At 50.6% G+C, this 24,189-nt stretch overlaps 1 protein-coding gene across 7 annotated transcripts in view; it reads left to right on the forward strand.

The window, feature by feature from the left end:
• Positions 1-10,855: 10,855 nt before the first annotated feature.
• Positions 10,856-24,189, forward strand: part of ATCAY (ATCAY kinesin light chain interacting caytaxin) — a gene marked incomplete at its 5' end in the record, with an annotated part of 38,432 nt that continues 25,098 nt past the window's right edge. For 3 of the 7 annotated variants that reach the window (XM_084614751.1, XM_084614752.1, XM_084614753.1), the window contains 4 exons: positions 10,856-11,209; positions 13,515-13,646; positions 21,226-21,287; positions 22,975-23,196. In XM_084614751.1, coding sequence (XP_084470877.1) covers positions 13,570-13,646; positions 21,226-21,287; positions 22,975-23,196 — 361 coding nt within the window. Of the gene's footprint in view, positions 11,210-13,514; positions 13,647-13,670; positions 14,020-15,871; positions 16,012-21,225; positions 21,288-22,974; positions 23,197-24,189 lie in introns of those variants that run through there. The other 4 variants (XR_014709659.1, XM_084614750.1, XM_084614755.1 and 1 more) reach the window with 3 other exon arrangements.

Below are 24,189 nucleotides of genomic sequence, written 5' to 3' on the forward strand. Positions count from 1 at the left end.
CAGAGACAGACTCCAGGTTTCTGCTGAGCCAGTCTTGGCACAGTCCTGATCCTGCACCTGGTGTGGGAGGTATGCCGTGGGCTTCTGTGGGGGCAGGATTGGCCCATGAACCATTTGGAACCAGTTTCCTTTAGTGATCAACCCAGCCTGGCCTACCCACTCCATGCAGAGCTCCAATTTTTCCGGTCTAAATGGTTTTCCTGGGCCAGACCCTCCCCCAGATGCACTCACCCAGCTCCAGTAGATTGGGGGTCTCACACCGAGATTTCTCCACCTGCAGCGATTGTTAAGATGAAACTCTTGACCCATCACCTGGGCATCAAACTGGAGCGATGCCTCCATCAAAAATCCTCAGCCTCTTGCTGTAAAATGGTCCACGTGGCAACAGGCACAGTGCAAGGTCTTCGGGGAATCGTTTGGGGGGCCCAGCTGCACCCCAGCACCAGGAGGAATTCAGGATCAGCACATTTTGGGTGCATCTACACTAAAGATTCACCTCAGATGCCAAGGCCCAAAGGGACCTAGTGGGACCTGGAGCATAGCACAGGCCAAAGAACAGCTCCACAATAATTCTCTCGTGCCTTGGCCTAGGACAAGGCTGCGAGGCCGCTCTGCAAGGGGCTGCATTGCGTGCCACGGGCTGCCTTCCTCCAGCTCCCCCCTATGGGGAAGCCCATTCAAATTCCCCTGGGGAGACACGTCTGAGACCCCTTGGGAAGGTTCCTGCACATCAATCCCCCAGGGCTGTCTCCAGTCAGAGCGCTGAGCGATTCATTTCCAGTTTGAAACTCAGTTTTACAAACAGAAGGGAGTCCCCGTACTGTGGAAAGGCCCCATTTGCTAGGTTCATCGGCCTTTAAAAGAAGGATCAGGATTTCAGGAGAAAAACACCGGCCTCTCCCTCGGGCCTCTGTTTATGCTACAGTATAAATATCTCGTGTGACTCTCTCCAACTTTCCACTCCTCGGCCTTCCCAAGAAGCTGTTGAGTGGGAGGCTTCTGAGAATCATGGCCTGGGATCACGAGGGCCGGGTTGTGGAGGGCACGCTGCGGGTGTTGAGAAGCCATAGGCTTTTCACGAGGGAGAGAGAGAGACGGAGTCAGGGCTGTGGTGTCCCCCGGCCTCACAGCTCGCTCCCTCATCCCACACGCATTCCGTGTGGTTCCGCTGCGTTTATCGCCCTAAAGCCTCGGTGGAGAGGTTTTTAATATCCATGAGAGGTGAGGGGGCCCATCAGAAAGCTACTGGGTCCAGGCCATGCATTCCTCAGAAGCAGCTCTGGCCGACCCGACAACTCCCTCCAGCTCTTTCCCTGGGGCCTCACGGTTGTGCCGTTGATTAGACTTGGAGCGACTTCGGCCCAGGGCAGACCCAGCCTGCTCCTGATTGCTTGTTGTTTCTAATCAGGAAACCTGAGGCTACAGGAAATGCTCTGGAAAGAACTCCTCCACACACGCACACACACACCCCACTTCTTTGTTCTGAGCTCCCCACCCAGCTGGCTGATGCAGGTATTGGTCTAACCCAGACATTACAGCTCCCACTCTGTGCCGATGCACGAAGATTTGTACAGTCCCCAGCCAGGGAGACCTTTGCTCATTAGCTCCAGTCGCTCGTGCATTTAGCGCTGGAGTTCCCCAGCTCAGTCCCTGGGAGGGGGGCCATCCCGTGAGGGTATAAGGAGGATAGAGGTGCAGAGACAGGGAGGGAAAAGAAGTGGATAGGGCTCCCAGATGCCTACTCACGGGCCGGCTGAGGGTGGGTGGCAGCATGTCAAGAACGAAGGAACAGAGTGTAAAGTGGCCCTTCCCCTACCCACAGTCAGCACCCACCCCAGGCTGACTCAGGTGCCTTTGAAGATCCCAGCCTCTATTAACAAATGATCACCCCTGTGCCTTGGCAGCTGTGAGAGCCCAAGGCTCCCAGAAATAAGGAACCGGGCCACTTTCTAGGATAAAGACCCCTGAGACCCCACCACCGCCTTTCACAGCGGCGCCCAAGCAGGCTGCAGCTGGTAACGGCTTTCAGTTCCCACCCCCCGGGCTGGAAACAGCACCGCTGTCCACTTAAAAACCTCACCCAACCCTGCAGGAAAGAAACCTCCCAAGATGAAGGGGAAGGCTCTGTCTCGAGATGGGTACAAGGCTTCCCACATGTTTATTCTGTGGTTTCAAGAGCTGCCAAGGGCAAACGGGGATGCATGGAGGCAGGCATATATTAATTACATGCCCAGCAGCACCACCCCTGTTTGTTTATTGACATCTAACATCATAACACATCCCAGATGTTACCTTGCCAGCATCGATCTCCTATCAGCCCCTCATTAGTCAGCGACAACAACTGTTCGTGTCCAGTAACATTGCATTATAACACTGAGCCACACTGTTTGTCCCCCTCGAGTTTATGTCTGGTCATGGCTGCACATTGCTGGGGATCTGTGAACAAACTCCCATTCCCCCAGCCATGCACGCTCGCCCCCCCTTTGATCTTGGGTAAAATGTGCTTGGCCTGCTTTTTTACGAGGGTATTTCACCCTGCTCCTTATGCATCATACACAATCCCCAAGTAATGTTCCCTCTAATTTTTGACAGGCTGTGTGCACAAAAAATTTCTTCTGTGCAAATTGTTGTGCTTTGTGCAAATTTTTGTGCATGCAGTGTTTTGCTGTGTGCGCAGGGTTTAGGATCTGTGTGCGCATGCATACCTTAGAGGGAACAGTGCCCCCAAGCCAGCTTCCTAAACAAGGGTATGTCGGGGGGGGGAATAATAATAGCTAAACATGGACCAAATCTTCCCAGATTCACCACCACACAACAGTCACAATTTACATACAAGTAGCTTCATGAGGGGAATTCAGAGCTGCAACAAATTCATCTTCTACCAGCAGCATTCGGTTTGGGCCCATCCCTTCCGAAAAGGCTACTGTGTACGGGGGATCCGCTCCGGCCCCTGGTCTGAGAACTCGGAGAGAAGTGGTTTTCCCAGCCCACGTAAATTTGAGATCGAGATTTGTCTTCATCCAAAAAAAATATATATATCAAACCCTGGGACGGGGTGGGGGGAGAAGGAATCGAAAAAAAGATTTCAGTTGAAGTCAATTGAAACATTCCGTTTGGATAATTCCAATGTGTTTCATTTTGATCTTTATCTTTTTTAAAAAAAAATGATTTTTAAACTATAATTATCTTAAATTACAAGGCAAAAAAAAAAAGCCATTTCAAACCAGAAGACTGGAATTTTTTGTTTTAAAAATGTCAAAAGATGGGCTATTTTGAATATTTGAATATTTGTTTTCATATCAAATAACTTGTAAAAACCAGTTCTTCTCCTCCAGCCCTCACACAGCTTTGGTTTCAATACGCCTGCAGCTCCCGACAAAGAAAAACTAGTATTGAAAAGTTCCCAGCTAGTTCTACTCAGGGAAATTCTCCCATTTCCCCTTTTCTAGCAGCTGCCACACTCGGTGCAGCAATGCAGGGACAGACAACAGGGAAGTGATGGAAAGATTCTGCAGCCGCTTTCATCAAGCCATCAGTCAGGCTACAGGGAGTCATTGCAGTGTTGCTAACTCATAAGACTTGTGATAATATCCCAAGGGGGCAGGGGATCTATTAGGTTCCTGTTATGGTTTTTGCCTACCAGGTTAAAAACAGAACATCTCCTATTTTGGAATGCATGGTAGGGTTCACAGTGTTGCCAATCGCTGTGATGTTTACCATGAGTCTCATGATAGCTGGTGTTTTAACGCCCCAGCTCCTGGAGTCATGTGAATATGCAAGGATCTCAGCTTGCATTTTGAATGAAGGTTCTATCCCTCGTAGCCACAGAGAAGGGCTTGAAAACATGACCAGAGTGCACCTTCTTGGGTCATGATTTTTTGGCACGCTTGTCTTCCTCTCCTCATTTCCTGCTCTGTGCTAATCAGACCAAAGGCCCCTGTTGAGCTGGTTGGGGGGGGTGGGAAGCCTAGTATTTTTTGTGGGAAATTTTGAAAAATGTTTGAGGCTTTTTCAGGGGGGAGGGAAGTTCCCCAAATTTTCCTGTGAACATTTGATTTGGAGGGTGTCCAGTTGCTGGGCCACCTTCACAACAAAGGCCACTAGGAAGGGGAGCTGTTTGGGCATGGAGGATAAACATGCACCCCTTACATTCAGAACTGTCCACCTGCCCCAAACTTCAGGATGCTGCTCCAAGCCCCATTTGTTTGCCCCCCGCCCCCAAATTGTTAGAAGAGCCATTTAAAATAACCTGAAAGTCACCAGGACTCACCACCCAGTGGGCCAGGCCATAAAGGGTATGTCTACACTACAGCTATACACCCACAGCTGGCCCACGTCAGCTGACTATAAAATTGCCATGTAGATGTTGGAGCTCAGGTTGGAGCCCAGGCTCTGGGATCCTCCCCAGCTCCCGGGACTCAGAGCCCAGGCCCCCCTGACATCTACACTGCAATGGTCTAGCCCTGCAGCTGAAGCTTGAACCAGCTGACAGGTGTTTTATTACAGTGTAGACAAATCCTTAGAGAATCAGCTGAGGGATCATGTTTGAAACGTTGACAGCTATGATCTCCTGGTGCAGCGTGACCCCTTCAGGCAGATTCATGGATAAGCAATTTTGGCCAAGAAGGGGGAGGGACGGGGGGCGTTTTAAAATGAGTCCTTTTCCAAAATTGATTTGAATTAGGGCACACTGACCTCTGTTGGCTAAGTGCAAAACCTTGAGAGACTCCATGCATTTGTCAGCATTTCAGAATCATATTGTGAGTCCGCCACTGAGTCCAGGACAAAGGGAATTGCTTTAAAACATGCAAAAATTCAATAAAAGCCATTTGTTATATCTCCACCATAAAGACTAAAAGTTGCATCTCTGTCCAGGACAGAACAGAGGCAACATCTTTAAGAGAGTCATTGAGAATACTGAGTATTCAGTATTGCTCCTCAGAATATTCAACCGCTCATACAGAACAGAAATTCTAATCCTTCAAAAGCAATTGATGGAGACTAAATAAACTTGCCCTTAATCAGACATGGAGAGAACCCATTAGAGAGATCAGTTTTAGCTGTTTGTGCAAAAAGAAAAATCTATACACTCTGTTACCAGGGTATCTGAGCACCTCACAGTCTTTAAGGCCCTTACCTTCACAAACTCCCTGTGAGATGGGCAGTGCCACAGAGGGGAAACTGAGGCAGAGACTAGGGACCAGATTTTTTTTTTAAAAAAGGTTTTGCTTCTTCCAGTGACAAACCCAATACAGAGGTTGCTGACCACCATCTTCCACAGCCATGACAGTAGTAAAACTTCCATGCTCCTTTAGAGACCAGTCCATCTGACCATATTTCCAATATAACTGTCTCTCTCTTCCTCTGCCTGGTTCACGCACGATCTTGCCTGATTGCAGAGCAACTTGCTCCCAGCGCTCCTACTATCAGTGAGCTTTGTGTCCCAGAAAGATGCTATTTACGCTCCTAAATAATAATAATTCCTATAAGTATTGTTATCCTATATAGTGCTTTTTACCAGCAGATCGCAACATGCTCCACAACATCCCTTCGAAGCAGGGAAGCACTAATATTTCCATTTTACCAAGGCACAGGTAGGCTAAGTGACTTGCCCAGGATCATACAGGAAGTCTGTGGCAGAGCAGGAAATGGTACCTAGGGAATGTTCTTCCAAGTCTCAGGCTAGCACCTGAACCAGGCTTTTTCTTTGGTGACCAAAATGGGGTGTGGGATGTGTGCAGAGCTCTGAAATGCAAGATTTCCTGGGATTTCCATTTTGTGGGAAATTTTGCTCTTTCAAAGTTTTCTGCAAAGCAGAAAATCCCCCCCAAAATTTGCTTCAGAACCAGCAATGTGTCCAAAACAAGCTAGGCTGTGAATGGCAGGGTGCTTGGAAGCCAGGAGAGCCCCAGTTTAAGCCAGCGTTCAAGGCTTCGAGGCTCCCTGCTGCAGACCCAGGAGTGGAGCCCCAGTTAATCACCAACACTCCCAGGTTTCTGAGGCTCCAGGCTCAGTGCTGGGGAACCCCTGGCATAACTGTGTGACCTTGGGCACATCACGTAGGCCTGCCTACGCACAAGAGTTATACAGTTTTAACTCTACTAGTATAGCTAAAGCAGTACAATCCCCCAGTGTGGACACAGTTATACTGGTATAAAGGTGCTTACACCAGTTGTGAACTGGTGGATTCTCACCAGCCCCAGGGAGTTTGGCAGACGATCGCTAATTAGATATCTTGGCCCTGTGGCTAAGCCCTAGATCCCACCACACTGAGTTTCACCAAGCTGAGCTGACCACCTCAGAAGAAATACGGAAGCCGGTGAGAACGTGGGAGTACTTACAAGAGGGATGTATCAGTGTCACGGGTGAGACTGGCCCTTTTGAAGGGGCAAGGCCAGAGTGCCTGGGACTCACCAGCTCACTCCACCTGGGCTTAAAAGCAGGCACCAGGGCTGCAGAGGGGAGACAGTCCTAGAATTCAGACAGGGAGACAGTCCAGAGTCCCAAGAGCAGAGAGAGCTCAGAAGAGCTGGGCTGAGAGCATCAGGGAGGGGATGCCCTCGGAGGAGGAAGCGGTCAGATCTCCAGCGAGTAGTGGACCCACATCAGTCTCGTGAAAGCGGCAGGCAGTCGGGGTCAGGGTCACCCACAGACTTCCCCAGGCCAGAGAGGGCTGACGGCTGGCAGCTGCAGAGACAGATGCCTGCTGGCTCTCTGGGCCAGAAAGCCGATGCCAGAGAGGGCTGAAGTCTAGGGAATGATGGAGGGGTGAGTGCTAGAGGCACACCTGCAAAGGAAACAGGGTAGAGAAGTACCCCCAGCTGGAAGAAGGCACCAGAGCCGTACCTGAGAGCCAGAGGCATAGGGAGAGATGCTGGAGCCTTACTTGGTGTTAGGCCTTGAAAGAATGACTGTACAGGTTGGACTGTGCTGGGGAGATCAGGACTACAGTTGTGGGGGGACTTATAGGATAACCCCACAAAGAGCTAGTTATGCTTGGAAACTTGCTGGAGATACTGGGAACTCCAGAACAAGAGAGAAAACTGAGGTAGGCTCATGATAGAGAAGGCATGCAGGTGATCAGCCCTGGCAAGCGCCCAGGAGAGGTAAATCGAGGCAGGGGACCATTTGCAGGTCACCTGAGGCCACCCTTACAATCAATCAATCAGCATCTACACCCAAAGCCTTTAGTCCCATTTCCACATAAGTTCTCTTACTTCTCAGGCAAGTCCAAAACTTCCCAGAGAGGCTATGCCCAACTTTCCCCAGATCCAGTACATTTCCCCACAGGTAATTGCCTGGCCTCCTGCCCCTTTCTGGAGCTGTTGTCCTCCAGCCTTCTTAGTATCACTCCCTCCTCCCAAGCTGGAATGATCAAGGTCTGGCTTATATAGAACCCAGGCTCCTCCCACTCCCAGCAGCCTCTGAGAGGACTGGTTAATGGCAGTCAGCTGCTTGGAGGGTCCGGGGGGCGGTCCTCTCCCCATATGACAGTTCACGCTGTCACACCACGTAATGGGGCTCAGACTCACCCAGCGGCACCTCCTGCTGTGCTGGTCATCCAGGAATGAGCTCTTTTTACTAGCTCCAGAGCACCCTCTGCTGGTGTCTCACTGGCCCCTGTGTCCCTCCTGGACCCCGGTGCCCTATTTACCCAGTGCCACCCCTCCAAGCAATACCCCACAGATCTGGGTCTCCCCTCCCCAGGGAACCCCCATCCCCACCTTGCCTCAGTCTGTGGACTACTGCCAGTCACCATCTAGCCCCCTTTCACTGGGGCCGACTGCAGACTGTATAAGCCAGTCATCATAGACAAGGGGGTTTAGACCTGCTGCCTTCGCTTACCCTTGGGCTGCCCCCTGCAACCCCAGTACCCTGCCTTAGACCATCTGCCAGGCCTGCAGCCTGGGGCTTTTCCAGTCTGGAGCCTCCCAGCTCCTCTAGCCTTCCCCAGCCTTGCTTCACCCCAGGTCCCCTGATACATCTCCCTTGACAGCTAGAGAAGATACTATCTGCTCCTAGCCCACTGCCCTCTTATAAGGGCCAGCTGGGCCCTGATGAAGCCAAGTGCGGCCTGACTGGGGCATGGCCCCCAGCTGAGGCTGCTTCTCCCAATCAGCCCTGCTTTTCCTTCCCTGCCACAGCCCTCTCCCCGGGCGGTCTTAAGCCTTTTAAGGCAGGAGCGGGTGACCACCCCGCTACACACCCGTATAACTTATTCCTCCAAAGGAAGCGGAACAAGCTATATCTGTATAAGGCCCTTTTATACCAGTATAACTGCGTCCACATTAGCGGTTGTAGTGGTATATCAGGAAAAAAATCACAGCCTTAATTGACATCATTTTACCAATATAAAATCAGTGCTCCTGTGTAAGGAGAAGAATAGTGCTGCACTACCTCCCGGGGTGTCGTGAGACTAAAGAGTGTGAGATGCTCAGATACTATGGTGATGGAGGCGGGATAAGTACTTGAGACAGTGAGATGGAAATTAACAAACCCCTGTTCGCCAATTCTCAGCTATACTAACGCCCTGATCCTGCAAACACAGGTGCATGTATGGAACACTACTCACAGGAGTCGTCTCGTGAAGATCCATGGGGCTAGTCATGGGAGTTAAAGGTAAGCACTTGCATAAGCATCTGCAGAATCAGGGTCTGAAATAACGACCAGGTGAAATAAAAATGCTGAAAAGAAAATTGATCAATATTTTTTTAATGCACAACAACATGAAAAGAGAATGAATCCGTCGTCTCAGCAAAGAAGGGATTTAAAATATTTTGGCACAGCAAACAAGGTGGGAGTGATTAAATCCAGGATCACATATTTTTAGCAAATGACCAGACTGAGATAGCTCAGTGGTTTGAACATTGGCCTGCTAAACCCAGGGTTGTGAGTTTAATCCTTGAGGGGGCCATTTAGGGATCTGGGGCAAATATTGGGGATTGGTCCTGCTTTGAGCAGGGGGTTGGACTAGATGACCTCCTGAGGTCCCTACCAACCCTGATATTCTATGATCCTAAGAAGCAGAACAGAGCCAAGAGTTAAGTGAGCAAGAGCCAGTAGGTGGCATTCATAAGCTTTGCATGAGGTGTCAATTGCTGCAAAAGAGGAAAATGTTTCTTGTGCAAAAACAAAACAGAAGAAAACACTGAAATGTTCCTCTCGGCTGGATATTCCCACACCACTTTGATCAGCAATATCTGAGCTGTCATGTTCTAAAGTGACCCTTCGTCTCATTGTCCCAGATTGGTCTTGGGAAAGTGTAGTGCCTAGGAATTGGGTAGTTTGCCTTTAAATAGTGTGTGAGCTTCCTGGTCTTCTCCTGCAGAAGCCACCAAAACCTTACAGGGCAAGGGTGCGTATGTGTAACGGGGGTTTGTATGTTTGTATATACTGCAGTTAGTGTTTGTAGTTGGAACCCAGCTCTGCCGTAGTTAAGGTTTATGCTTAATGTTGTGTAAAGAGCAAAGACACATCAGATGGACTCCTACTTCGCAAGTGACCAGCCACTCCCTCCTGCTCCTCCCTCACTTTGCTCTTCAAGACACGCTCCTCCTGAAAAGCCTTTCAGTCATGATCGCTGGCAAGATTCCTGCCCCAAAGCCTCCAACTCATCCTGGCAACTCTCCCATCAGCAGGTGAAATGCAACCATCAGCAGAAGGGTAGCTGGGATCCAGCAGGACCAGCGTGGACTTCAGGGCTGTGCATGATGGGGCTGGCACCAAACCAGCGCAAAGAGACGGAGGGACATGGGTATGGCTAAGAAATGCGGAACCCTGCCCAACCTGTCTTTGGCATGCCACCCCAGTGACCCCTCCTAGTGGAACCCTGACCATTCAGCTGCTCCTCGGACCTTGTATGCATGTGCAAGGATGGGGCTGGAGGACCAGATTTGCTCAGTAGTTCCATCAGCATAGTATAGCATCTAGCTAGAGGATTCAGTAAGGAATAGGGGCAGGACGCATGATCTCAGAGACTATAGCTTGACTTGATGTGCTGGATGCAGGCAGCTGGGAGCCAGTCCGTTAGCTGTGGGGCAGGGACCACCTTCTTGTCCTGTGCCTTTACAACCCCTCACGCAGGGGGCCCTGCTGCGTGTCTGGGGCTCCTAGGCCCTACGGTGATACAAATCATCAATAATAATTAATTAATCAACGGACGTGTGCACCTCAGCAGTAACACCTGGCATTCAAAACAGCATTTTCCTGGAAGCCCAAGGAAAGTTTCCAAAAAGCTGGCTGAAACAGAAGCAGGGATTTTCATAGGCGCCTAAGGGAATCGGGCACCTGCTTCCCATTGACAGTGGGGTTTGGACACCCTAGACCCCTTTGTTAACCCCCACCCCAGCCTAAATCTTCAGCTGGTGCCATTTCCACTTGCCATCTGCTCTGGGCTGCATCTGCACAGACCTGCGTTCCATCCTCCCCGTTCCTTAGAGCCGATTCTTTTCAGCTCCCTCAAAGCCCTCTGGAGGTCCGCACTACCCCAGTGGCCCTCCTACCCACCCCCACTCCAGCTCCCAGCAGCAAGAAGAGCCCCTCTGTTCCACGTGCAGAGAGATGCTGAGGGGAAGAGGGCGCACTGTGAGACTGGGGACAGAGAACCTGCTTTGGACCACTCCGCCTTTGGCTTTCCTTAGCCAATGATGCTCTACTTTAAACAGCTTTTCCCCCGCCCCTCTCTTCCTGGGCCAGATCCTGCCAGGGGCTGGGGGTGCTTAGGATGCCAAGGGAGAGGCTGTGGAGACATTTGCTGTCATCTATCCAATCAGAGGAGCCGCGGCACTGAAAAGGGGGGTGCTTTATGCTGCTAGCTCTCCACACCCCCACACCCCTCCCCTTCCTTCCCAGCACACAAAAGCAGTGCAATTAGCTGTCTTAAGGGAGCTGGGGCTTAGCCAGCTGTGAGCTGCAAATAATCAAATACCTCCGAGGCAGCCCCCGGGCAGAGCAAGCAGCGGTGGCTGCGGCCGTGTTAAGAGAATACAAATAACTGCCATCCATTTCCAAAGCAAAAGGCCAGCTCCTGCACTGAAGGCCAGCACTGATGCAGCTCCTTGTTCCCCAGCTGCGACAGCCTTTCCCAGCGGTATTTTTATTCCAATCCTGGACGTCCTAAGGAGCCCCCTGCTACCGAAGGAGGAATGCCCAGCTGGAATACAGGAGAGAGCTTCTTTGTTCCTCAGTAGCAAGAAGAGACCCTCAGAGGGTAAGTACAAGATGCCCTCCGTGCTTCCCTTCTGCTGGGGAAAGGGTTGATGATGGAGACCCCAGGTCCAGCTCCTGGGGTGTTTTTTCCTCCATCCTGCTTTGAAGGGGTTGGGGAAGGGGGATTAGAGCTCTGGGATCTGCATGGGCGCTGGGGCATGGCTGGTTCCTACATGCTAGGAAATCATCCGTTAGCACAAATACGCTCCTTTCCCAAGCAGCGCATCCGGCAATGCACCAGGATAAAGACAAATATGTAATGCAGGAAGCACTGCACAGAGGGAGGGAGGGTGGGGAGAAGGCAGTAACCCTTCGCCACACAGCTCTCCGCCAGCCTCCTCCGGGGCTGGCTCCCACCTCTGACAATGCCCACAGTAAATCCGAATACCGGATTTCCTTGGTGATCCATAGAGCTTCACCCCCTTAAAGCAGCAGGCAGACAGAACTGCATTCCCACTCATCCATCATCATGGAGGCCCCCTTTAGAAAGGACACCAGAACCGCACTGGCTCTCACAAACAGCATCGAGTGGGCCAGAGGAGCAACACTGGCTTTAGTGGGGTCACTCAGGCTTGACGCTGATGTAACTGAGCCTGGGATCTGGCCGGTTGTATTAAAAATACATTCCTATTTGGCCAACCCCTAAATACGCAGACACCTCATGTATATTGGATCCTTTGGATTGAGCCTGAACATTCATGTACCTTTCATGCTGACCGTGCTTATGTGCAGGTGTGTCATGTCAGTTATTCAGCTCCGGCAGTGGGCTTGATCCTGCTCCCTTTAACTTCAGCTGCTATTGAGATCAATGGGAATGGAATCCGGTCAAGAGAGGAGTATATGGGGCCTTGCTAAAGGATCTGACAACATGCAGTCCTGATCCTGAATCCTTGCACACTCTGAATTCCTACTGACTTCATTTCGAGCTTTAAGTGGGCCAGGAATATAGGGTCAGATCCGAGATAGGACGGGCACGATTCTCATGGACCGGCAGTGTAAAGGGGTCACAAAGCAAGAGTGAGCTACAGTCACTCTGAGACCCCTTCACACTGCCAGAGGCCTGAATGTAAATGAGAACTAGGCCCGGGGGTCCTGGTTCTGCCTTCCCTTGCACTAGCGTGGCTCAGGAGTGACTGCACGGAAGGGAACGGAGTTACATCAGTATAAACCACATGGAAGTGGGCACAGAGCCAAGGCCCCTACGCAGACATGTCCCTGTATGGTTTGACATACGGTTTTATAAAAATGGGACCCAGGACAAGTGATGAATGCCACAAGGCTACCGGGTGTATCTCCTGAGTGAAGAAGAGCCAGCGTCTTCCTCACAGGAGGCCTTCCTCCTAGGCCCCTCTCTTCCTCTCTCAGTGCTGGGGGCTTAGTTGGGTTGCAAACACAGAACATCACCCAGAAATTGCTCTGTGCAACAGAAGAGATTCACATCCACAGGAGACAGCCAAATGGAAACCGGTGTCACTGGCACACAACCTGAAACCGATCTTGTATTGTTGTCCTTTAAACCTGTATTGCATTTCCATTGGCGATCGTGCTGTTAACGTCAATATTAGCAGTACGGCAGAATAAAATCGGAAAGGTGAGCCTATACCCCACAGAACGGAGCGTGTTGGGTCCCTGCGGATCCCTTCAATGGCTCTGCTCAGAACTAGCATCTCAAAGGGCGATCGATAAGTAGTTTGCTGTGGTCGCGTTTTATACAGAGCCTATGCTCCAGGACCAGCTGATTTGTTTTTATCAGGGGGGTCAGTAGCCCCAAAATACCATGCCCCGGGGCTCGCTGGCTCATAGAATCATAGAATATCAGGGTTGGAAGGGACCCCAGAAGGTCATCTAGTCCAACCCCCTGCTCGAAGCAGGACCAATTCCCAGTTAAATCATCCCAGCCAGGGCTTTGTCAAGCCTGACCTTAAAAACCTCTAAGGAAGGAGATTCTACCACCTCCCTAGGTAACGCATTCCAGCGTTTCACCACCCTCTTAGTGACAAAGTTTTTCCTAATATCCAATCTAAACCTCCCCCACTGCAACTTGGCTCATGCTTTTATAAAGCCATCGTGTTTTCTGTAGAAAGTCGATGCAGTCACGTCAGATCTGAACATTCCCCCACCCCGACCCATGTCTGGAGCTAAATTTTCCAAATGGCTTCTGATGTTGGAACAGACCAGAATCAAAACCCTGGACTCCCACGCTCCTGAACCATGAGGGGGCTGAGGGTGGGCTGCAGTTCCTGAAGGGTGTAGCTTTACGCTCAGCATTCAGCTTGTTGCCCATGCTGCCGTGTCTCCTATTCCAGACCGAGCCCCTCGGCAGGTGAAGCCCAGTGCGGCCAGAGTCTCTCCCCAAGCGCGATGGGCACCACCGAAGCCACGCTGCGGATGGAGAATGTGGAGGTGAAGGAGGAGTGGCAAGACGAGGACTTCCCCAGGTCTGTTCTGGCAGAGCTGCAGCTAGAGGCCAGGGAGAATTATACTAGAGAGCAATAGGACACCTGGGTCTGACAAGCAGGTTCTTGCAAAGCTCAGGCAAACCATCATTCAGAGAGCAGCGATTTTGCAAGGATGGCTCACAGCCCTTTTTGAAATGTTTGCGGGGCAAGAATCTTGCAACACACTTACACCTCTTGGACACTCAGATATCAGGGTGAGGGGCACAGTGGTCATGTGATTGTTAGCAAGCTGGACATGCCTCCTTCTCTTGTCTAACGTGCCGGGAGTATCTCCTCAAAGAAAGCAATTCTGCACGTACTTACTCAAGCGAGCAGCCCCAATGAGGCGATTGAAGTCAATGGGACTATTTGTGTGAGTAACTGCTACGCGATGCTATAATGAGTTGTAGAATCAGGTCCCAACTGATCCCCCACCGGGGCTGTCAGACAGCCATGTAGAGAAAGACGGAGTTGCATCTGCTCGCATCCAATCCGAATTTTTGCCTCTGGCCCCTAGCACAGAACCCATCTCTCCCAGCTCCAGTCTTCGGCTTGAACCCAGCACCTGGCTACACCCATGCGTATCACTCGGGACACACCATGCAGCTGGCGCTGATGAATGGGGTGGAGCGGCGCGGCCTGAATGCTGTGGGGATGCCTTTCAAGTAGCGATCCTCTCTTCCCAGCTGCAGCGGAATTGCTACTGCCAGGGCTTCAGCCACCCTCTGTTCATAGGACAGTGGGCCCGCTGTGTAATTCGGCCTGTTAAGTGCAGTACCCTGGCAAGGCCAACCACTGTAGTCAGAGGTCTCCTGTCCTCCTTGTTGTTAGATGATTAGCTTAGTTCTGTTCATGCAAGTCCCAGCTGCAGGGCTAATCTAAGCACCTCTGTCTGCAGCCCACGGTACCCCGCTCGTTTTTGTTCACTCGTCGTCCTCCCCATGCACAAGAATGAGACTCAGCCAGGCCTTTGTGTTGCTAGAAGATGGGAACAGCCCTCGCTTATTTCAGGGAGGGGCAGGGGGCCCCAAGCTAGCAAAGAGCTCCTGAGAAAGCAAGTTAGCCCTGAGCCGGAGATCTGCTGCAAGACCGGACGGCAGTCGTAACTCCCCCAAATGTTGTCGTTATTTCTATTACAGAAGCATCTAGAGGAACTAGGATCCCAACTGAGCTCAGAACCCCCTCCCCCTGCATTGTGTTTGGTGCTGTACAAACACAATGGCCAACAGGCCCACGTCTCCTGAGTCCCGAGCCAGTGCACTAGCCACTAGGTCACACTGCTATGATGATGCAGGAGCCACAAAGCTCCATTTTTTCCAGCTGTGGCAAATCCGCTCTCTTGTCATAGTAACGTAGCACTTCTCTTAGGTTTCACCCCTCGATCTCAAGGTGGGTCGATAGCCTTTGTTCCCATTTTGCAGAATAGGAAAACCGAAGCACAAAGAGCTTAGGTGACATACCCAAGGCCACGCAGCAAATCAGGGGCGGCATTGTGAACTGAGCCCCAGTGTCTGGAATACCAGGCCCCCTGGCCGAGCTGCCAGACCACACTCCCGCCTACTGCATAGGGATTAAACAGGGAAAGAGGTTAACCTTTAATGTAAATAAAACCTAACCAAGCCTGTCAGCTGACACATGAGCCCCTGCTGGACTGGCAGAATTTAGCTGGCGTTGGAGAATTGAGTTAAAGATATTTTCACACTCCAATCACAGAGACTGTCCCTTCCGGCTTGCCTTGGAGCCCGGATGATGTGCTGAGCAACTGTATTTGCTTAGCGGCCATTAGCCCCTCTGGCTACAAAGGTGCAGGCGGTCCCTACAAAGATCCCCGCTGGGCGAAGTGAATTCAGCGCCTGACGAAGGGCGGAATGTGAACGTTCCCCGTAGCCAGCCGGTTCTTGGGGTGAATTTCCTGTTCCCTGGTAGCAAAGGGGTGGTGTCCACTGCTACACAACTGGGCTGAGCTCTGTCACCCAGGCTGAGAATGACCTAAGTGGCACCAGCAAGGAAAGACTGCTCCCTGAAGGTTTAATCTCCTGGCTACAGTATGTCTCAGCTGTTTGTGTGACTGCAGTGATGCTGTAGTGATGCTAGAGGGTGGATGCAGGAGCATGCTCACTGTGTCACTAGCATCCATCTAATCCACAGCAGGGGCACAGGGGAGCAGGTGCCTTATATGGTGAAATTGGCCATCAGCTGATCAGTACAGAGCAAAATGGTGGCCCATGACCCTTAGAAAAGCTGCTTTATTCAGGAAACTCTGGAAAAGGGGAAAGATTCTTCAGCTAGCTGTGTGGGAAGGAAAACCCAAGGGCAGACTTACCCTAGGAAGTGGGAGACAGCAGTCTAAGCATCCTTTGGAAAGGTAAGGAAGACCCTGTACTTCTGACTTTTAGACAGATTCTATTGCTAAATTAAAAGGATCTGAAATCCCCCATCAGCTTCATAAACCCCTGAGCCTCACGGCAGCAGGTATTTTGATACGCCCACGCCAGATGGCTTTTTTTTTTTTTTTTTTGACAGTGCATCACCCAACCGTCAAGCATCAGAGGGTCAGATCACAGTCACAGAACCAACCAGGGAAAGAGAGAGAGAGAAAGACAGACAGACAGAAAGTGTGTGTGTGTGTGTGTGTGTCCATCCACACGCATACATGTGTGTGTGTGTCCGGTAGATCTTTTGCACTGATCTAGGAATATTCTTATTTCTTACCAGTTTAGGGTACAGCTGTCTGCTGGGCTCTGGGCTGGACCTTAGAAACAGGGCCAGTGTGCCTTTAATCAGAACTCGTACACTCGTTAATATACAACAACCTGGCTCCAAGGGGATGATCCCTTCATCTGAATGTTTATACAGTTTAATTTGATGGCTGTGGTGGTGTGTCAGTTTAAAAGGCAGTCTCCGTAGTTCTATAGGGCAGTCTATCCCCCTTGCTTGAACGTACCAGGTAAAACAAGCATATGGGTTGCTCTGAGACTGGCCTGTTCTGTGGGGCTCTGTCCCTGAACTCGCAAATCTTCACCCCACAGCCCCTCGCAGGCACTGGGCAGTGGAACACAAATTCTAGTTCGGGTTATTAGGCGCCAGGCAGAAGGAACACAGCCTGGTGTTTTGCCCAGTGTGCTGCGCTTCAGAACACCATACATCATTCATGCGCCCGCGAGAGCCTGCGTAGCTCAGCCGGGCAGACTACAAGGGGACGTGGCGAGACGTGCTGCTTAACATATGCAACGCGTGGGCCAGATTCTGATCTCATTTACACCCGGGTAGATCCACTGGCTTCCTTGAAATGATGCAGGACTCGCACCAGTGTGACTGAGTGCAGACTCTGGCTCTGGCATCTAAAAGCAAAGCTTTCTGTTACGTTGGCATGGCTGAACCTCCTGCTAGTGGCGACCATCTTGCAGAAAAGGGAGGTTTACGGTGCAAGCTGAAAGTCAGAATCTGCCTCTGGAGCTGTGACCCGGGGCTGCTGTATTGCTCAGTGCTCCCCGAGACATGGCTGTAAATTCCTGGGTAGGGAAATGATATGGCGTGCCTGGGTCCTATTTGCCTGTATTACAAACCACTGCACCTTTTGTGGGGGGAGGAGGGGGCTCATCAGTTTCTGCACAAGGAAGGGCCAGGATAGAAATGGGGGAGTCTTGAGCCAGAGCATAGCATGGAGGTGCCGAGTTCTCCTGAGTTTTAAGGCCACTGAAAGAAAAGGAGTACTTGTGGCACCTTAGAGACTAACCAATTTATCTGAGCATAAGCTTTCGTGAGCTACAGCTCACTTCATCGGATGCATACTGTGGAAAGTGTAGAAGATCTTTTTATACACACAAAGCATGAAAAAATACCTCCCCCCACCCCACTCTCCTGCTGGTAATAGCTTATCTAAAGTGATCACTCTCCTTACAATGTGTATGATAATCAAGGTGGGCCATTTCCAGCACAAATCCAGGGTTTAACAAGAACGTCTGAGGGGGGGCGGGGTAGGAAGAAACAAGGGGAAATAGGTTACCTTGCAACCAGTCGGAGAACACTTCAATCTCTCTGGTCACGCAATTACAGACATGAAAGTTGCGATATTACAACAAAAAAACTTCAAATCCAGACTCCAGCGAGAAACTGTTGAATTGGAATTCATTTGCAAATTGGATACAATTAACTTAGGCTTGAATAGAGACTGGGAGTGGCTAAGTCATTATGCAAGGTAACCTATTTCCCCTTGTTTTTTCCTGCCCCCCCCCCAGACGTTCTTGTTAAACCCTGGATTTGTGCTGGAAATGGCCCACCTTGATTATCATACACATTGTAAGGAGAGTGATCACTTTAGATAAGCTATTACCAGCAGGAGAGTGGGGTGGGGGGAGGTATTTTTTCATGCTTTGTGTGTATAAAAAGATCTTCTACACTTTCCACAGTATGCATCCGATGAAGTGAGCTGTAGCTCACGAAAGCTCATGCTCAAATAAATTGGTTAGTCTCTAAGGTGCCACAAGTCCTCCTTTTCTTTTTGCGAATACAGACTAACACGGCTGCTACTCTGAAACCTGTCTTTAAGGCCACTGACTCCCTGGGCCCCAGTCACCTAATCTCTTGGCATCAGGTTCCCCACCCAGATAAAGGCCACAATCATACAGGAAGGGTTCATTAGTTAGTCTCTGCAAGGTGCCTTGACAGGGTGGGGTGGGTATAATAGGCCGGGGGGGCTGTGCTTCCCCTGGTCCTACCCCCAGTTGTGGGGTTTTGGGGGGGGAAGTTTTTGATTTATTATGCCCCAGGCAGGTTCCAGGGCGGCTGAGGAGGTGGTATGTGCTATTCAGCTTCCTGGGTTCCTCTCTGGACGGAGTCGCAAATACCGCCTCCTCAGCCGCCCCAGAACCTGCATGGGACATAGCAAAAGCTTCTTCCAGACCAGAGATGCTTTCCCCCGGGCGGCTTGGGGTCTGGGGAGGGGCGACCCAGCGTGGCTGCAGCGGGCCCGGGACTCTTCTGGGCAGGTGCGGGGTCCGGCTCGGGGCTTCGGCCAGACCGGGGCTCCTCCGGCCGAGGGATTCAGGGCTCCTCTGGGCACAGCGGGGATGGGGCTCTGGCTGCGAGGGGGGGCAGGCAGAAGGGACGGAGCCAGGGCTAGCCTGCCCAAAGGGGGACTCTACCCACCACCCCGGGCCTTGAAGAGAATGAGTGAAAGGCAGTTGCCGGGGTATGGTTCAGGTTAGGGCTGTGGTGTAGCTCGCAGCGTTGTGGGTAGAAAAATTGCAAAGTGATGTCATGGGCCAAATTTTCCCCCCCCCCATCTTCCTTGGGCAGAAGTATAAAGTCAGGCCGCAAATAACCGGCCCAGGGTGGGTGCTGACGTGCCCAGAGTGTCTGTTCACTTTACACTCCAAGGCTTCCTTCTTGGCAGGACACTTGCTGTTTGGGGGGCCCTTCAGGGAAGGCCGGGGCGGGGGCTGTGGCTCAGTGAATGCAGCAGCCAAATCCACCTGCTCTGAGTGGCTGAGCTCCCAGGCTTCTGCGTGGCATCATCTTTAGTCCATTTCCCCGTCCGGCTGTCAAGGGGCCCACACAAGGCCGTGCTGTCTGGGCTGCAAATGCAGCCAGGGAAGGGTTAAATCCAAACCAGGAACTTTAAATGAAAACCCAGGAGAACATTGCAATGCGTAAAACTTGACAACAGCCCGGCTGCTGCTGTGCTAAGACCACAACCTATCATGCTGGTCTCATTGTTTCCTCGTGCGCCTCCATCGGACTGTCCCCATCTGCTGTGTCTTGTCTTACACTTTGATTGGAAGCTCCTTGGGGCAGGGACCATCTCTTTGTTCTGTGTTTGCCTAGCACAATGGGGCCCTGGCCCATGACTGGGTCTCTTATGTGAATACTTTGTTATTATTATTAGATTCGGGGAGGAGCCTCATCTGGGTGGGCAAGGAAACAAGGGTGTAAGGCACTGTGCAAGAGTGAGAATGACTAAACAATACCTCCCTACAAGAATCCACCAAGCAGAGGAGTGAACAGGTCTTCCAGGTTCAGCAGCTCTGCTAGAATCTCCTGTCCGTCAACATCCCATCTTTAAGGTTGGCAAAGGGGAACTTTCAGTGGAGGGTTAACACAGCAGCCATCAAATATTTCAGAGACTCCTTCTGCAGAAGCTAAGCGTTCCCCAGACCTTAGTTCCTGAAGGAGCCTCCTCCATTAATAGATATGACATGGACAGACACTATTTCGTTGGTGTTGGTCCTGCTTTGAGCAGGGGGTTGGACTAGATGACCTCCTGAGGTCCCTTCCAACCCTGATATTCAATGATTCTATGCAGATGATGAATGACGGCTTCCTACTAGGTATGTTCCTCACGTGTATCGCAGGGTTAATTCACACACTGCTGGGGGCTTTAATTTAGTATCTGAAACATCAAACTTAGAATCTATAGGTTCCCCAGTGCCACGAACTCAAATCCCTGTAGGTTTGACGCAACCCTTCATCCTTCACAGGACATGAACGTGGGTTTCATGCAGTTTAATAAGGGAGAGTGAGGATGTCTCTTGGCACTTTTGGGGGGTGAAAGAGAGTTTGCTCTAGTCCATTGGCTAAAATGTCCACTCTCCTTGCTGGGTGGCAGCTGGGTGTCTGGCTGCTGCCTCGCACCCCAGAAGTGGCTGCATTTCAGTGGGGATGCGATGTGTGTGTGTGTTCATATAGATAGCTCCTAAAGCACCTTGGGATGCAAAATGCTATAAAAATAAATGGCAGTTGATTAGGTTGTTCCCAGTCTATTCCAGATGGGATGGACCCAACTCAACTATTGTGTCTGGTTGAAATGTATGTGGCTCAAAGGTGTAGAACTTGCACATTTTCCCCAGTGCTCTCCAGTGCATCAACAATGGAAAGACCTGCTATCGATCTCTCACTCCATTGTGGGTGGTACCGTCTGCCATGCGTATAAGGTCAGGGACGTAAAGCCAGCTGAGCCATAGCTTCGTAGCTCAGTATCAAGTATTAGCTTCTAAAGCTCCTCATACTCTGAGCTGAAGGCCTCTTCTGACCCTACATCCCAGCCCAGCAGTTAGGGTTGGCCAAGGTAGATCTATTGTTCTCCATCCCTAGATTTACATTGAACCAGTCTTGGGCAAGGTCTTTCTCAATCCAGAGCTCTTTGCATTGAGACTCTCTTCCCTGGGATCCTTCTCTGGCTACTTATTTTGGATACATGGCAGGTCCTATCTTCTTTGGCTGGTCTTTTCTTGTCCATTTTTGGCTCGCTTCAGAGCTTTTTGCACCTATGACCCATTTTCCCCTCTACTCCTTTGCATTCATTGGGAATTGATCTCTTTTGCTGGGGAGCTAGGTAGGAGGAGGCATTGACTTGAAGATAACTGGTCCTGTCCTATTTGGTATTAGGGTGGGGGACTTCTTCCTGATGGATTTTTAAATGATGTTGTACCTTGAACTTGATAAATACTATGGGCCTAATATACTTATAGATAGTCGTTACGAAGCGCAAGGAGCTGGGATGAACGGACTTTAATAGTGGCATCTCCTGCTAATTATGCTCTCTTTGCCTCCTGGACCCTTTGCTTTGGCTGGTTTGCAGACCCCTCCCAGAAGAGACAGGAATGGACTCCCTGGGCAGACCCGCAGATGAGAACACATCCTGTAAGTATCAGCCTTGCCTTGTTGGGCTTCGAAGAGGGTATTTTGCTGAGCCCAGTGGGCAGCAGGCCATGGTTAGAGAAGAGAGAGAACAAATTTCCCTCAAGTCTCAGCAAAAAATCTTGCGTGTGGATCAAAACTAAGAACCATTTGAGTGTGTTACAGATTCACAACAAGTGGGGGAAACAGGCATTGTCACAGTGCTGAGCACTCCCATGGACTCCTACTGGAGTTGTGGGTGCTCAGCCCCTTCGAATTATGTCCCACCCCTCTCAATTTCCTTGAATGGGATGCCCCATGGCTTCCATCCATCTGGCAGCCGGCCGGGGACACAGCTGTGCCCGCAGCCTCGGTGAGTTGCTGCAAAGCAGTAGGAAGAGTTTGAAAAGCCAGATGCTCATTGATAAGCTGAGCAATTGCTGCCATAATCCACTTTGCTCAGAACAGAGTTCAGACCGGAACGCTCATTGCAGTTATTTGATTGAGCTTTGCCATGCACCTGGACGCCGACAGAATAGAGCAGATACCACAGCTACATACGCCCCACGAACAGAGCCAGAATATTATTTAGCACTTGTTTAATAGGGAGAGGAGAGGAACCCTAAGGATCAATCCTTATTAATATCTATTGCTGTGGCAGCTAGGAGCCCCAGTCCTGGGCCAGGACTGGGTGCTATACATCGTGCTAGGCGCTGCACAAAGACAGTTGCATTAGTGGCCCCAGACCTCTTTGTTCCCTCGCTTTATTTTATCCGGTTAGTTTATCCTTTAAGTAAAAGTTGTTCTGTTCACCCCCCTGTGCTTTGAGCTCTGCAGCTTTCGTTGTGGTTGGCTATGGATAGTAGACGTCCCCTAAGATAAGAGAAGCATGTTTAGCATCATAGACAGGACTTGAGAGAACAAGTGACTGAGCTAAGGCCCTACCTGGAAGTCAGTGGCAGAGCCAGAATGAGAACTCAGGAATTCCTTCATCGCAGCCATATATTTAATTCACTGTACCATGCTGCCTCCTCTGTGATGTCAGCAAACCACCATCACCAATCAGCCATAGCAAGGGTTCCAGAGACCAAACCATGAAAACAATTATCAGGCTCTTAACTAGGCTCAAATACTGGTTCGAGCATCATTAGGCCCCAAATTGGTCTATTCTTATGGTTATTTATATTTTTCAGCCACACAGTTTCCTGCTTGGTGTAGACAGGGCCTCTGTGCCTCAGTTTTCCCATCCGTAAGATGGCAATAATGATTCTGACCTGTCTCGTGGGGGCTTGTGAAGATCACTTAGTTAGCACTATATTAATGCTAAGTGTTATTAACGGAACAGAGACTCTGGACCCAGAGAAAGTTCAGTCTCAGTAATTTGCCCAGCTCAGCAAGGAATGACTTTGTGAGCACTTCAAAAGTGGGGCTGTATTTTGTAATGTGCAGGGACCTCATTAGAACAGAGAGCTGAGAGTCAGGACACCTGCCTTCCACTCCTGACTCTTGCCACTGACTCACTCTCTTGGCCTGGACAGGTGCTTAACATTTCTGTGCCTCAGTTTAACCCCCCTTTAAAATGGCGATAAAACAACTCACTGCACAGGGGTGTAAGGCTGCTGCACAGATGCAAGGATCTGGCAGGGCAAAGTCTTGGTGCAAGGGTGGATGATCAGGACAAGCTGCCGCTTACTTTCCTCTTTCCTTGCAGCTCCCCCTAACACTTTGAACTTTAACGGGGCTCATCGGAAGCGCAAGACGCTCATAGCCCCTGAAATCAACATTTCCCTGGACCAAAGTGAGGGTTCCATGCTGTCCGATGACTTCCTGGACACGCCCGACGACCTGGACATTAATGTAGATGACATCGAAACCCCGGATGAGACGGACTCCCTGGAGTTCCTGGGCAATGGGAATGAACTGGAATGGGAAGGTAAAAAAGACCAACGTGGGGTGGATTTCTCTAGGACTTGGTGCTTGTCTTGGATTAACTTTAACCCTTTTTCTTTTGACTCTGCTTTGGTGTTCTCCAGCTGTGACACATAGCTCCGTCGTGTACCGTTTGTCCTCAGGACGTTCACAGCTGACGGTATGACACAGGTTCAGCTGTTGTTAATTGTCGTAGCAACGATGAAGTCAATGGAACGACGAGAATTGAGACCAGCTGAAGATCATAGAATCAGAATCATAAAATCTTAGGACTGGAAGGGACCTCAGGAGGTCATCTTGTCCAGTCCCCTGCGAAGATCTGCCCCCACAGCTCCAGGGAGGGGTGGGGGGTGGTGATTCAGAAGTTCTCTCCCCCCGAGTCAGTCCTGTGCTAATCCCCCAGCATGCTGTTCCACAGCAGAGGCTCCATCTCTCAGGTGAGGTGCAATACCGAGGAACTGACTACTTGAGCTCAATAAAGAGTCTGTGTCACTTCTCACAAGAGCCAGGGCACTGACCTCAGGCCAGATTCCAACACAGATCATTACATTCTGCCTCCCTCGAGTGCCCCTCCAAATGTAAGAACAGGAACATCAGAAAGACCACACTGGGTCAGACCGACCGTCCATGGAACCCAGTATCCTGTCTTCTGACAGTGACTGGCACCAGTTCATTCAGAGGCAATGAGCAGAACAGGGCAATTATCGAGTGACCCATCCCCTGTCATCCATTCCCAACTTCCGGCAGTTGGGGCGTTTAGGGACACACAGAACATCCCTGACCATCTTGGCTAATAAGTCCATCAATGGCTATCCTCCATGAACTTATCTAATTCTTTTTTGAACCCAGTTATACTTTTGGCCTTCACAACATCCCCAGGCAACGAGTTCCACAGGTTGACTGAGCATTGTTTGAAGTAGTACTTCCTTAGGTTTATTTTAAACCAGCTGCCTATTAATGTTATTGGGTGACCCCTAGTACTTGAAGGAGTAAATAA

The sequence above is a fragment of the Lepidochelys olivacea genome, assembly GCF_965140295.1.
Source record: "Lepidochelys olivacea isolate rLepOli2 genome assembly, chromosome: 25".
In the NCBI taxonomy this organism is placed as follows: Eukaryota; Metazoa; Chordata; order Testudines; family Cheloniidae; genus Lepidochelys; species Lepidochelys olivacea.